The sequence below is a fragment of the Panthera pardus genome, unplaced genomic scaffold (assembly GCF_024362965.1).
Source record: "Panthera pardus isolate Hobbes unplaced genomic scaffold, ASM2436296v1 HiC_scaffold_13, whole genome shotgun sequence".
Taxonomy (NCBI): Eukaryota; Metazoa; Chordata; class Mammalia; order Carnivora; family Felidae; genus Panthera; species Panthera pardus.
The window spans coordinates 72,325,753-72,341,677 of NW_026526688.1; the positions used below are offsets into that span (position 1 = coordinate 72,325,753).

At 37.7% G+C, this 15,925-nt stretch overlaps 1 protein-coding gene across 3 annotated transcripts in view; it reads left to right on the plus strand.

The window, feature by feature from the left end:
* The window catches only part of MAP9 (microtubule associated protein 9), a 37,869-nt gene that overhangs the window by 851 nt on the left and 21,093 nt on the right, over window positions 1-15,925 (plus strand). For 2 of the 3 annotated variants that reach the window (XM_019441177.2, XM_019441178.2), the window contains exons 2-5: window positions 157-312; window positions 1,066-1,150; window positions 2,287-2,607; window positions 8,979-9,208. In XM_019441177.2, coding sequence (XP_019296722.2) covers window positions 238-312; window positions 1,066-1,150; window positions 2,287-2,607; window positions 8,979-9,208 — 711 coding nt within the window. In that variant the 5' untranslated portion in view covers window positions 157-237. The remainder of the gene's footprint in view (window positions 1-156; window positions 313-1,065; window positions 1,151-2,286; window positions 2,608-8,978; window positions 9,209-15,925) is intronic. The other variant, XM_019441179.2, reaches the window with a different exon arrangement.

Consider the following 15,925-nt stretch of genomic DNA (forward strand, 5'->3'; position numbering starts at 1 on the left):
GAACTCTACATATTTAAGTGATTATTAGCTTAATGTTCATATGAGATGCTTTTCTCAATTGTTTTTTGTTGGCTCTTTTTTTCTCTTTGCACTAACGGGTAGTAATAGAAATTCTCAAATGTGCAAAAAAGTCTGATTTCTTTTTGTATATTTCAGGCACCATCAGAATTTGAATTATTTCCCTTGCCTATTAGCCATTTTATAAAGATTTAAAAAAGAAAAAAAGAAAGAAACACTATGTCTGATGAAGTTTTTAGCACAACTTTGGCTTATACAAAGAGTCCAAAAGTCACGAAAAGGACTACTTTCCAGGTAAAGTATTTCAAACCTTTTTTATTTTGAGTGACTTGACAAGGTTAACTCTGTATTTGTAACGATGGACTCAAAATGATTCTAGGAATGACCCTGTAAAATGCAGGAGGAAATCCTACCTTCCTTTGGAGATTTTGCATTTCCTTTGGAGATCATATGTGGGCTCCAGTGTTACCAACTCTTCTGTGTGGCTTTCAGACTAGTATACTATCTTTTGAAATTTTAAATCAGCTTTTAAAAGTTAAGTTATATAGCAACTTTAAATTTGCATGTAAGTTTTTTTTTTTTTTCTGTTGTGACATAATACCATTTCAGTTTTCTCTGTCTAGTCACTGCAATTTTGAACTCAGCTTCTAAGTTTGCCGTATGGATTACATGTATTACCACAATATGCTAAAACAAAAGATCACAAAAAGGACCAGTTTCTTCCAAAATGCCAGTGTGTAATAAATCCTGTATAAATTGAGTCCTGCCTTGTTTATTATTCTCCCACCCTGATTACAGCCTGTATTTCATTTATTTGATATTGCCTGTTTCCTCCGATTTAACTGTAAGCTCCATGAGGAGAGGGATCTTGTCGGTGGTGTTACAATGGAGTCTGAGGGTTTGGGTGCATGGCATAAGGATTATGTGTTATATGAATGAAACCTGGGTTTGAAAGCAGTTAATCAAGCATTATTTGTTTAAATAACTAATTCTAAATATGAGACTTCTCTGTTTGGGTGGAAATTAATCTTAATTGTCTCGTTTCAGGATGAGCTAATAAAAGCAATTACAGCCCGCTCAGCCAGGCAAAGAAGTTCTGAATACTCTGATGACTTTGACAGTGATGAGATTGGTATGTGTGAATATGCAAAAGTAAACCACTTGTCCTTTTTTTGCTTCTTTAGTTGCATTTAGCCCATCCCTACAAAAACAATCACTTACGTTAAAAAAATACCTATAAATACACTGGTTTTAAATTTCCAACTTTTTAATGAGTAAAAAGCCATTCAGAACTTTTAAGAAGTTGTAGGATTGTCTTTGTTTATTTCTGAGCGTGTATACTGAAAATGTAAATTAATTGATAGGTTTGCAGTGAAAGGATGTCTGTCAGTTGTAAACCATGTTGGACACGAGTGTTGACCCTATGAGACCCTCCAGCGAATTGAAAACTAGGGCCTGTGGAACTAAACTTTGGTGCACATCAGAATCACTTTTGTAATGCTTTTTATAAGTCAGATTTTTTGGCTATAATAGGGGCTCTGTTTTAAAAGCCTAGCATATCGGCACTGGTATTTTAATTTGGTTCTTTGATTATGTAAAAATATTAGCATTTTAGGTTTCAAGTGTAAAGACACATAATTACAACCTCACAAGTCAGTGTATTATACTTTAATATTCAGTGAATAGCTCTTGATATTGTCTTTAAAAATAATCAGAATAATAGTTAAATCATTGCTATATAGTTAAGTTAGCATTCTTTATCAACCTTCTCATAGTAAAAGCTAATACTCTGGTATGCATGAAATTGTAGTTCTGAAATTTTTATGGAAAAAAATATAATTAGCAAATAACCAGTAAAATTCTTTCACTTATCAATGTTCTTGATTTTATATAATGACGTCATTTGCAGATAAAAGCTTTACAGTCCAAAACCCAGCTTAAATATCCCATGTCATTGTTATTTTGCGGGACCTTTGGATGATTCTCAGAGCGAGTGTAGGGCTTGGCACACTCTTCACACTCAGTAAGTATGTTTTGAATAAATTAATGAAATTGAAATTTTTATTTCATCAATACCGACAAAAACTCCCTAAGTTAGCTGTGTCTTAGAACTGCAGACCTGTTGGTAAAGCAGACTTGCATCCATTCTAGCTGTAAGTTCATTTTACAACCTTAAAGATTAGTTTTTAAGGTTGTCTTTTTGATTAATGTAAACTTCACAACTTTAAAAAAGACTGTGGAAAACAGTTTTTCTCTCCCATTTTTCAGTTTCCTTAGGTGATTTTTCTGATACCTCAGTAGATGAAAATTCAGATAAGAAAAAAATGAATGATTTCCATTTATCAGATGATGAAGAAAAGAATTCCCCAAAACTATCTTTTTTGAAAACCAAGAAATCAAACATTGACATGACAAAAGAAGAGCCAGCTTTCTCTGCCAAAAATGATGAGGACATGGCACCTGGTGGTTGTGGAGATGTGGTTGGAGCTCCCTTACCTGAATCTCAAAGTGAAGACCAGGAAATTGAAAAGGACAAAATTAAAATGAAACCTAAACCCAGGATTCTCCCAGTCAAAAGCACATCTTCAGGTAATTTGTTACGTTGGTGTAATCGCAGTTCTTATAAACTTATTTTCAGATAATCACAAAATATCTTTATATGGTAGCTAGTAAATATTTAAGAAATAGACTTACCTTTGTAATTTCGATTTTTTTTTTAACTTTCATTCAGTCTTGAGAGACAGAGAGACAGAGTATGAGCGGGGGAGGGACAGAGAGAGAGGGAGACACAGAATCCAAAACAGGCTCCAGGCTCTGAGCTGTCAGCGCAGAGCCCAACGCAGGCCTGGAACTCACTGAACGGTGGGATCATGACCTGAGCCGAAGTCGGTTGCATAACTGGCTGAGCCACCCAGGCGCTCCTGTAATTTTAGACTTATAAACCAAAGTAATGGATTTATAAAACATATAGTTCTGGCATCCAGTTGTATGTCAGTCTTGCATCTATGCTGGTGCCTTTTAGAAGGTCAGACAGAGTACCTTGTCATTCACGACTGTGGCTCCCGAAGCTTCTCAAGCCTTGCGAGGCCTTTGGGCTTCAGGTTTGTTTTCAGGGGTGGACTGCAATGCAGTCCTTTCTAATCCATTTTACACTCCAGAAATTAGTGTTACAGCAGCATTAGAACTAATCCTTCGAACAATCATTTCCATGCCATCATTTGCCAGAAGATTTTCTGACATTTGAGTATTTGAAGGGAGAGGGTTTTGTTGTTGGTGTTGTTATTTAAACCTCCAACTTTCCTTCAGAAAAGAGAATCTCTATTTAGTTTCTCTGTTCCCTGGGAAAATCCACTGAAACTCAGTTTCCTGAAGGGAAGTTCCTGGTGCGATTGGGAATATAGTAGTTTCTCCACAATTCTACTGAGCTCTAGGCACAGTGAAGTGAAGATGATGTGAAGCAAGAAGCAGACTCTCTGGGGCGCCTGGGTGGCTCAGTCGGTTAAGCGTCTGACTTCAGCTCAGGTCACGATCTCACGCTCCGTGAGTTCGAGCCCCGAGTCGGGCTCTGGGCTGATGGCTCGGAGCCTGGAGCCTGCTTCCGATTCTGTGTCTCCCTCTCTCTCTGCCCCTCCCCCGTTCATGCTCTGTCTCTCTCTGTCTCAAAAATAAAACATTAAAAAAAAAAATTAAAAAAAAAGAACCAGACTCTCGGAGGCCCCCCGAGCCACCACACAAAAATATGGGCATAGAAGATTAAGGCTTTGGTGTCTGTTATTTAGCCCTTTTTTCCTGTTTTATAGAAAAAATATTCGTTGATACTTACCTTCATAAAAGTCTATTTCCTTTATATCATTAAATACTGTACTGGTAAATACTTCCTACTTCACCTGTTAGGTATCACTGGTAACATTAGACAGAACTTTATTTCAGACATATCCCATTAACCTTCAAATAAGAAGATATGAACAGAGCAGGAAAAAAAGCCACTGTATGTTAATTACAGGTGACCTTGGCAAATAGGGTAAGCCTTATTGTCTTTATGAGGAGGAGGATGAAACCTGTTCTTCTTGTTCTACAGAATCATTTTGAGACTCTATGGAAGTGTGTCTGAGAAACTATATAAGTCTACAAAAATATAAGCACAAGGCCTAATGAAACAGAATTAAAGTGCTGAAATGTACCTTCCCAGTGTACTGAATAGCATCAAAAATGAAGAGAAAGGGAACATAAGGGAACTTGGCAAATATCCTGTAGTTCACCATTTCCCAAAACACATTCTACAGTTTGTTCATTTGTATCATTGGAAAAACACAGAAATATGGAAATTTTAAAGTAATTTCTTTATGAGAGAACTTGTTAGAGCCGTTCAGAAAGAAATATGCATGAGAGATCTTTAAGAAGGATTGAGTAGACAGTGTTTCCTAGTCCTAGTGAATTTGGAAGTCTATTTTTATGGATTATATTTATCCTATTTGTCTTGACTCTGCAAAGCTTTTCATTAGGTAAATAAGAAAGTATAAACACACAGAAGCTAAAATTTGGTCTGATGTAGATAGAAGCATATAATTAGAACTTTATGGTAGATAATCATCAATAATCCATCTATTTAATACCTTTTTTTTAAAAACCTGTGACAAGCTAAAATGAATAAAGAAATACTTTTCTTAAACCACAAGATGGCACCAGGATTCTAAACACTATACACAAATGTGCAATACCTTATTTTTAAAGTCATTAGCCATTTGCAATTCGCTATATGTAATGTAAAACTAGTTACCAAAAACAGGTAATCATTTACATTTAATTATAAAAGAAAGCACTTTGAAAATGTATAGAAGTATTTTTTTCTTTCTGAATTGACAATACTTCTAGAAGTGGAATTGTGGTATAAAGTATATTAAAGTCATTATTCCTAGCCTCTTCAGATTGAAGAAAAAAATTGAGGCTAGTGGTCAGTGCCTGGCATATACAATTCAGTAAGTATTTTAACGTATTAATGAATAAATGAATGATTCATTCCTGAAAGAAAGAATGTGGTTCACGGGTTAAGCTTTATCCCTCTCTAAATTTTTAGACTCTTTTTCTTACAAATTTGGAACTTGATATTTAAAAAAAAAATTTTAACATTTCATTTTTGAGAAACAGAGAGAGACAGAGTGTGAGTGGGGGAGGGACAGAGAGAGAGCGGGAGACACAGAATCCAGAGGAGGCTCCAGGCTCTGAGCTGTCAGCACAGAGCCCGATTCGGGGCTTGAACTCATGGACCACGAGATCATGACCTGAGCTGAAATTGGACACTTAACCGACTGAGCCACCCAAGCACTCCTAGACCTTAATATTTTTAATGTGGTGAGACATTGCTGAGTAGCAATTAATGCTTTATAAAAATATTAGAATCTGAAAGTTTCCTTTGCTCTTGCTTGGCTTTTGGAAAAAGTAGACTCTCATTTCTTCAAGCAAATGTCACATGGACAGTGATTGTAGAAAGTAATTTTTACAGGGTATGTTGTTTTTATTTTAACATTAAAATGACTAAAGGCATGATCTTCAGAGTCAGGGTGCTCTTGCTTTAATCCCACAAGCTAGAGTTTATGATCATGGGTGTACAACCTCTTTGTTCCTCATTTATTTGTCTGTGAATTGGGCAGAATAGTTGAACCTGCGCTAGAGGTTTGAGACAATTAAATGGGTTTATATATTTGAAGTCTTTAGAACAATCTGGTGGAAATTCAGCACTTTTCTAAGTGCTTTTATTATTTATTTTATTATTTAGCATTTGCTCATAAGCAGATCAATTTATTTCTCCACACATATTTATTGTGAATATAGTTTTATTTCCATAATGTTACAAGTGCTGTGATGATAACTGAGAATACGACATTATAAAGACCTAATACCAATCCTCCAAGACTGTCATAGTCCGTTTGGGCCACTGTAGCAAAGCACCATAGACTGGATGGCTTTTAAACAACAGAAGCCTATTTCTCACAGTTCTGGAAGCTAGCAGTCTGAGATCACAGTACCAGCATGGTCAGATGAGACAGAGCCCTCTTCTGGGTCTCAGACTTCTTATCGTATCTCTGTGTGGTAGAAGGGGTGAGGGAGCTCTCTGGAGCCTCTTTTATAAGGGCACTAATCCCATTCATGAAAGTTCCGCTCTCATGGTCTGATCACCTCCCAAAGGCCCCACCTCCTAATGCCATCAACTCTGTGGTTAGGATTTCAACCTAAGAATTTGAGGGGAGGGTGGAGACACAAACATTTAAGCCATAGCAAAGACTTTACAATTGAATGGCAAAGTATATAAAAGGTATCTAAGGAAAGTAGGCACCTAAGTTTACTTGAGGGCATCAGGGAAGTCTTCCTGGAAATGGCAATAATAGTAATAACTGACAAATAATAGTACCCATAGTCAGAAGTCTTGGTTGCAAATGACTCAGCTCAGAGTTCAGTGGAAAGAGGAATTTATCACTTAATTGAGCATGGATGTCAGAAGACCTCTCTTTAGGTGTGATTAAGTTTAGAGAGTGTCCTTTTATGTCATCTGGATTCTCTCCACTTCTGTCTTCCCTCCCTGACTCCGAGACCTTCTCACTCTCTCCTCCCACCCCTGTCACTGGCCCAGTTACTCCATCCCTTGGTCCAGTCGTTTTTTGTCTGTTTGTTTTTTAATCATTTGGTCTCTTTGTCTCAGCCATCCCTTCACTTGGCAGGAAAGAATGCCACTAGCAGTCTCCAAATCGTATCCTCACAGATGCATGTGATCTTAAAGGTATATTCTCCAACTCTAAATAGAAAAGTACTCACCTCCTGACCGCCTGCTGTGGACGGGGGAGATGAAGTTTCTGTGATATGCTGGGAGGGTGGGGTGCATTGCGGACCCCCCCCCCCTTACTGAGGTACAGAGGAGGTAGTTGTTAATCCACTAGAATCACAAGGATGGAGAAGAGGAGAGACTACCCCAAAGAAAACAGGAGTGATGGACACACCAAAACCAAAACCAAAAAACAAACAAAGAAAAAGGAAGGGAATAGTTTACCAGAGTTATCAATGTTCACTGAGTACCATACACTTTATATGTATTTTCTTACTCAGGTCCCACAGGTGCCTTAAGAATTCTTAACTCATGTTACCGACGGGAAAACTGAGGTATGTGGAGGTTATATGATTGTGTAAGAGTATGGTGTCAATGAGTGTCAGAGCCAAGGTTCAAACATGAAATATCTTAAATAGACAAACTCATCCAGAGAGCAGGTAGAATGGTGGTGGCCACGGCCTTTGGGGAGAGGAAAAGGGCATTTGCTGTTCAACAGGTGTAAAGTTTCCCTCAGGCAAGATGAAACGTTCTAGAGGGCTGCTGTACGACACGGATCCTTTAGTTGACAATACTGTATTAGGCACTTAAAATTTGCTAAGAGGGTAAGATCCCTTGTTAAGTGTTCTTATCACAGTAAAAAAAACTGACTCAGCCCCTTCTTTCAGGCATTATATAATATTCCGCTTACACTGAGGCTCGAATGGCATGCAAGCATTTGTCAGGAGAAGAAGCAGCAGGCGGACATTCTAGGCAGAGGGATCAGCTTGGGTAAAGGTATGGTAGCAGGAGGGTCTGTGGCGCAGCCCCAAGAGAGCAGTGAGCCGAGTATTTCAGGAACATAGACTACAAAGTGGGTGTACCAGGAGACAAGGCAGCGCTGGTAGCCAGGCAGAAGACCATGAGACCTTTTATACCGTTCAGAGGCAATTAGGCTTTTATTCGGTAGGATTGGATGCTGGGGAGCCATTGGGGAATTTTGTGGGGAAGAGTGATGTGATCTGATTTGCATTTTGTAAATATCTCTGAGGCAGTAATCTAGGAGAGAGCAAATGAGTTGCTGATGGCGGGGATGTGGAAAGTGGGGTAAGAGAGAGATTTAGCAAGAAGACTCAACAGGGGGTCCTGATGCTTTGGACATAAGGGGAACATGAGGAGGAATCCAGGATGGCTTGAACATTTGGCCCGAGTTGAGAACATAGCTAAAATTGGCAATAAAACATTTATAGTGGTGCCAGCTTGGTATGGTGACGGAATCTTCTAGCGGCATTCATAAGCCCATTTATAGCTAACGAGGAGGAAGGTGTTGATTACTTCAGTTTTGAAGTTTGTCAGAAGAAAGCACTGGTAGAACAATGGAGAAACGAATATGTAGAACAGGTAACATTTAAGCAAGAAGTTGACGTAAAACGCTTTCTTACCTTTGAGGGCTGGAAGTATATCAGCATTACATTGTCGTTTTAAACTTGGAAGTAAAGGAAATAGTAACTCAGACACTTTAATAACCATGGAGAAGTTTTATGGACTCAAAAGAACACAGTTCACAAATGTAGTTCTTCGTTCCTCTCTCCAATGAGAGTAACACTCCTGTCCCCGGTACCCACATCATCTTCATGCTTGTAACACAACTTACCTGGCTCTTACAATGTCTTTTGTTTAGAATCATCTCCCCTCCAAACATGTAAAATCCTTGGACAGGGCCCTTGTCACTGTCTTGATTATGAAGTCCAGCAATGTAAGTAATGTGTTCAGGGCCTGACAGCAGACATTCAATCAAGGTTTATGGATGAACCCCCTCATGTTATAGAGGCAGAAACTGGGGCACCGTTGGTGTTTTGTTTTTTAGTTGTTATTTTTTTGACTACGAGAGTTCATAAACTTGAAGAGTCAACTTCTCACAAAACTAAACTAGTTACTTCCAGGATGGCAGCTACTTTGAAAAAAAAAAAAAATTGACTTTGAACTATGGCTCATTTGTGCTTCCTGGAGCTCTGTGTAGAGAAGGGTTGTGGGCTTCTGGACTGTCCAGGGAAGAGAGCCAAGGTGCATGGACACAGGAGGGAAGTATGGCGGCACCTTAGGGTGTAATTGAAGTCATGGTCATTTTTTTGGTATGCTCACCTTAAAACACTTTATTTTTTGGCAGAAAACAACAGCAGCCTTGAAGCAGACAACCACTTCAGGCCTTCACCTCGGCCACGGAGCATGTTGAAAACACACAGCCACAAGGAGGAGAAAGATGGGCCAGGAGAAGGTAAAACAACTGCTCTCCGTGAAGAATTAGAGCCACATTCTGCACCTTCCCCCCTCCCAGCGCTAAATGACGGACAACTAGAAGCTGAGAAAAAAGCATTCTCGGAAAACCTAGATCCTGAGGTTAGTGCTACTGTGCAACTGCTGAATTTGTTCTTGAACTCAGGTCTTTGCATCTGATTATGAAGAAGAGAATTTGTGTGTGTGTGTGTGTGTGTGTGTGTGTGTGTGTGTGTGTGTGTGTTACATGTTCTTTTCAGCACTTGATAGAGAAATTACTTATTTTGATTTATTTTGACAAGGAAATAATTTAAAGATGTTTTTAATATACAGGATCCCATTGAATCTAAAGCTCCAACTGTAAGATATAACAAAGATGTATATAACATTATTTTATGTACTGCTAAGAAAGAAGAAAACTCTGACAATGAATCTGTAATCCACCAGTAATTATAAGATGCACCATCCAATTTCAGGGAAAGTAAATGTGAAAAAAAGAAGTTGCATAGACTTTTGAGTCTATGCAATAATGTCTGTCTTTAATTGTTCAGAATTTATAGTTTTAGGGGTGCCTGGGGTGGCTCAGTCGGTTAAGTGTCCGACTTCAACTCAGGTCATGCTCTCATGGTTTGTGGGCTCGAGCCCCATGTCGGGCTTATGCTGACAGCTCAGAGCCTGGAGCCTGCTTCAGATTCTGTCTCCCTCTGTCTCTGTTTCTCCCCTGCTTGCACTCTTTCTCTAGCAAAAATAAATAAACATTAATTTTTTTTTAATTTATAGTTTTAGTCACATATCTTTGACTTATACAACATATGGCTAAGAAGAGTATAGCCAGTGTCATTTTACTCATTTGGTTTTATTCACTCAACAAATATGTGTGTGTGTGTGTGTGTGTGTGTGTGTATTTTTTAAATGTTTATTTGTTTATTTTGAGAGAGAGAGAATGTGGTGGAGAGGCAGAGAGGGAGAGAGAGAGAATCAGAAGCAGGTTGTGCACTGACAATGCCCCCAATGCAAAGCTTGATCTCACGAACTGTGAGAATACTACCTGAGCCGAGATCAAGTGTCAGGCACTTAATCAACTGAGCCACCCAGGCACCCCTCAGCAAGTGTGTACTGAATGATCATGGCAATGTCCCATATCTGGGGGGCATACAGTAAATGTGATCCTTCAGGATTTCATCAGAGAGTACACTAGGTATTGTTATTAGAGGAGAACACTTGGGCCCCTCTCTTCACCTTTCACTATGGTTAGTGAACTTACACATAACAGTTCAGAAGGAGTAAGTATGGGAAGAATGTTTGCTCTCCATAATCTGCCTTAGCAGATCAGGGAAAAGAACTAAATGGTACCTGGTTGAGCTTCTTTCTTTTTCTCCTCACTCCTCTGTGGTGGTGTGCGTGTAAGGATCCGGTCCCTTCGAGGCGGCACAAAGGGAGCTGGAGGACCTCCTTCATGTTAGGACTAAACAGATGGATCCTTCCAATTCGGAGGGGAAGTGTGAGCACAATAAGCTACTGACTCAAATCTGGCTTTGTAGCTTAGCTTTACCAGTAAAGCCGACAATTTGATATAAATCTATCTGAGCTCAAGGTGCTATTTCCTAATTTGTTCTGAAATCAGGAGAAGAAAAGAGGGTGTAATCGAACTGTTATTTTTTTATATTTAGTAAAACTAATTGCCCACGTGGGTTTTGTGTCAGTTTACCGTAGCTACTGTAACAAATTGCCATGAACTGGATGACTTAAAACAACAGAAATTTACTGTCTCCGTTCTGGAGGTCAGAAGTCCAAAATCAAGTTATGGGCAGGGCCATGTTCCCTCTGGAGGCTCCAGGGAAGAATTCTTCCTTGTTTTTTCCAGCGTCTGTCGGTTGCCAGCAGTCTTTGGTGCTCCTTGGCTTAGAGCTGCCTCACTTCCATCCCTGCCGTCATCATCATGTGGCCTTCTCTTCTTCCCTGTGTCTCAGTGTTTCCCTCTTTTTCTCTTAAAAGGACACCAGTCATTGGATTTAGGGCCCACCTAATCCACTATGTTCTCATCTTCACTAATTCCTTTTGCAAACACCTTGTTTTCAAGTAAGATCACATTCTGATGTTCTGGATGAAATTTTGAGGGAACACTCTTCAAAGTGGTACTGACACCTAACTTTAGATGCTCCCTGCTAGCATTTCTGCATCCCTTGATTAAAAAAAAAAAAAAAAAAAAGAAGAAGGTATTCCTAAAGTTTTTAAACTAACATCATATTATGACAAGATTTAATCAAATGAAATATCAACCCATAATCGCACCATTTAATAACAACTATGTTCATCATTCTTATTCCCCTCTAGGCTGTTTTAGCATACTTGTCATAACATAATTTGTATCCTACTTTTTCTTTGTCTCTTAGCACTGGGTCATAAAGTATTTCCACATTGCTGGGTGATCTTGAGAAGACTACATTCACCTTACTGATTATAACATAGCCCATAACATAAAACTCTTATGTTATTTCTGGGTACGTTGGATACTTCTATTTTTAATAATCCGAATGTTCCCTATTTCTCATTATAAAGATCTTGCGGACTATGCTCTGAATCTTCTTTAAGCCCACCTCCTCAGGGATTTCTCATGTATTTTTTGTTCAGCTCTTCTCTCTTCTATGTCTATAACCTTTGGCTCTTCACTGGAAGTCAAAGACTGGAGGGGTCTGTGTCTATCCGCATTCTACTATGCTCAAGTCTCTTTAATTGTGTATACACTCTCGCCTGATACCACACCTCTTCCCCCCCAACCTTACCTTCCTGCAAATGTCTCAGCTAGATTTTGAAAGGTGACATTTACTTTCTTACCATCCTCAACTCCTACCTTTCGTGTGTGTGTGTGTGTGTGTGTGTGTGTGAGTGAGAGAGAGAGAGAGAGAGAGAGAGAAAGGTGGAGATGATACGTATGTATGTATATATGTCAAACTTAGCATTCCTGGATAAGATCTGGTTGATCACAGTAGAATATTTCATTGTGGGATTTGATTTGTTAATATTTTGTTAAGATTTCCACATCCGTACTTATAGAGGCTATTTGTCTATATTTTTTTCCTTATAATATTATTATCAGGCTTGGGTATCCTATGAGTTGGGGAGTATCTCTTCCTCTTTTATTTTCTAAAAGTTTGGTACCCTTTTTTTTTTCTTTAATTAAGAGAATTCACTAGTGAAATTGTCTGGGATTTTCTTTGTGGAGAGGTATTTGATAGTAAAGTGTATTTTTTTTTAAATTTTTTTTTTAACGTTTATTTATTTTTGAGACACAGAGAGACAGAGCATGAACAGGGGAGGGGCAGAGAGAGAGGGAGACACAGATTCTGAAACGGGCTCCAGGCTCTGAGCTATCAGCACAGAGCCCGACGCGGGGCTCGAACTCATGGACCGTGAGATCATGACCTGAGCCGAAGTCGGACGCTTAACCAACTGAGCCACCCAGGTGCCCCTAAAGTGTATTTTTTGATAGATATTTTGGTATTCAGGTTTTCTATTTCATCAATTTGGTAATTTAGGTCTATTAAGAAATTTGTCCATTTCATCTGAGATGTTGAATCTATAAACATGAGGTTGTGATAATTCCTTTATTCTTTTGATGACAGTGAGATTATCATAACATTCCATCTTTTATTTCTAATATATAGATTATGTTTTCTGTCTTTCGTGTAATATCTTGATAAGCATCATCCAGTTTTATTAACTTTTCTAAGAACCAACTTTGGCTTTGTCAGTTTTCTCTGTTGTTTGTTTCCAATTTCACTGATTTTCACTCTTCATTTATTTTTCTTCCCTTTTTTTTCTTTTACTTTGTTTTGGTTTAATTTGCATACCTGTAAGTTGGAAAATGTATTCATTGATTTTAAGCCTTTCATCCTTTCTATTAAAACCTTTGAATGCTATAAATTTTCCTCTCTGCACTGCTTTAGCAGCACCCAATTTTTAATGCCTTTTATTTTCATTATCATTTCTTTTAAATATATTTTCTAATTTCCTTTGTGATTTCATTTTTGGCTGATTGGTTAATTTGTGGTGAGTGATTTTAGTTTCAAATATCTGGATTTTCTCTATACGTAATTTTGTATTGATTTGTAATTTAGTTTTGTTATGACCAGGGACTATATCTTACATGATTTCACGTTTTACAAATTTTTTTAGATTTTTTTTTATGGATCAGCCTAAGTGAAAATTAGGCTTGTGAAAATTCCATTTACATTTACAGAAGATGTAAGTTTTGCAGCTGTTGGATATACTGTTCTATAATTTCTGTTTGGTCAAGGTGGCTGGTGGTATCACTGAGATCTTCTCCATCCTCACTGATTTTTTTGTCTGGCTGGTTTACCAAGTACCAACAGTGTTAAAATCTCCAGTTATGTTTGTGAATTTGTCTGTTCTTCCCTTTAGTTCTATCAGTATTTTATGACTCTGTTAGGCACATACACATTTATCAATATTATGTCTTGACCCTATTTACATTATGAAATGTTTCTTCCTCTGGTAATTCTCCTTATCTTGCAGTTTGATTTGTCTAATATTTCAGCTTTCTTACTACTGGTGTTTGCATGGTTTATCTTCTTGTATCATTCTCTGCAAACTATTTGTGACTTTTTCTTTGTTATATAATTTTTATAATAATTTTTTTATAATAACTGTTAGGTTATAAAAACTGTGACTTTTTTTTTTTAAATCAAACCTGACAGTCTTCTTTTTAATTATTGTCCATTTGGGAGTGCTTAGTCCGTTTACTTTTAATTTAGGACCAATTTGTTGCTGTGTGTTTTCTATTTATCTGTTTTGTTTTGTTTTTTAAGTTAGTGCTGTCATTGTCGTTCCTCTGTAACATTTTCCCTGACTTTTTTTTCTTTTTTTTTCCTTGAGAGTTAATCACATAGGTTTTAGTTTCCAATTTTGATTCCTCTATTGCCTTTTTAACTGTACCTATTTGTGTTATATTTTTAGTAGTTGCTCTGTGGATTACAAGATGCAGATATAAGTTCTTACAATCTACCTAGTGTCAATAATGTACTATTTCATATTTAATATAGAAATCTTGTCATAGTGTAGTTCCATGTATTCCTTCATCCATCCTGTTATTGTTGTCATGAACACTGCATTTACATATCATATAATTCCCACAACACAGTGTTACAATTTTCCTTTAAAAAAACTTTTTTGTCTTTGACTTTTAAGGAATTAAAAGAAAAAAAAAGAATAAATATTTATAGTTTTCTTAAATATGTCTACCATTTCTAAGGATCTTTATTCCTTCCTATAGATCCAGATTACTTTCTGGTATTATTTCCCTTCAATTTTAAGAACTTATTTTTATATTTCTTGTAATGCAGGTTTGCTAGTGATGGGTTCTCTCGATCCTACTTATCTAAAAAATATTTATTTCATCTTCATTTAAAAAAAATTTAATGTTTATTTATTTTTGAGAGAGAGAGACCGTGAGCAGGGGAGGGCAGAGAAAGAGGGAGCCACAGAATCCAAAGCAGGCTCCAGGTTTAGCTGTCAGCACAGAGCCCAAAGTGGGGCTCAAACCCGGGAACTGTGGGTCAGCTTAGCTGAGTATATACTTCTAGGCTGATGACAGTTTCTTTCTCATCAATCCCATTCCCCCAGCTCTTTATTAGTTTCCATTGTTCCTGGCTGGTATTATTTCCGGTGTGAAAGCAGCAATAATTCATTTTGTTGTCTTCCCATGTATGTTTTCTTTTTTCTGGCAAAATGTTTTCAAGATTTTGTTTTAAAAAGTTTTTTATTACAATAGTTTGACTGCAAGGTAACTAGATGTGTGTTTGTTTGTTTTTTTAATTTTTATCCATTTATTTACTTTCAGAGAGAGAGAAAGAGAGAGAGAGAGACAGCACAAGTGAGGGAGGGGCAGAGAGAGAAAGGGAGAGAGAGAATTCCAAGCAGGCTCTGTACTGCCAACACAGAGCCCGATGCGGGGCTCAATCCCATGAAACTGTGAGATCATGACTTGAGCTGAAACCAAGAGTCAGACACTTAACCGACTGAGCCACCGAGGTGCCCAATGTGTATTTTGTTTTTTAATATTTATTCTGTTTGGGTTTCACTGAGCTTTCAGGATCTATAAACTGATACTTTCTTTGAAAATGGAAAGTTTTTATGTATTTTTTTTCCTGCCCTAGTTTTCTTTTCTTCCTTTTAGTATTGAAATCTTTGATATGTCTCATTCAGTCTCTAAAATTCTGTTCATGTTTCTTCAGTCTTTCTTCCCTTTGTTATTCAGATTGAACAATGTATTGGTCTGTCGTTGAGTACACTGCCCATTTTTGCCATCCCTGATCTGCTGTTGTCTACCCAGCAGATGTTTTATTTTAGTATTATAGTTTCCAACTCTATAGTGTCCATTGGTAGTTTTTTTATTTTTCATATATTTAATAAGATCCCCATCTAGTCAACTTCCATGCATGTATTTCCTCTAAGTGCTTGAAAATATTTTTAATACCTATTTAAAGTCCTCATTTGTTCATTGCAACATCTGGGTCATCTCTAGCTTGGCTCCTAAGTACTGTTTTGTTTGTTTGTTTTTAATGTTTGTTTTTTTTTGTTTTTTTTTTTAAAGACAGAGAGAGACAGAGTGTGAGCAGGGGAGGGGCAGAGAGAGGGAGACACAGAATCTGAAGCAGGTTCCAGGCTCTGAGCTGTCAGCACTGAACCCCATGCGTGGCTCTAACTCATGAGCCATGAGATCATGACCTGAGCTGAAGTCGGACGCTTAAACGAATGAGATACCCAGGTGCCCCCCAAGGGCTGTTTTTTATTATTTTTGTTTTTGTTTTCATAAATATG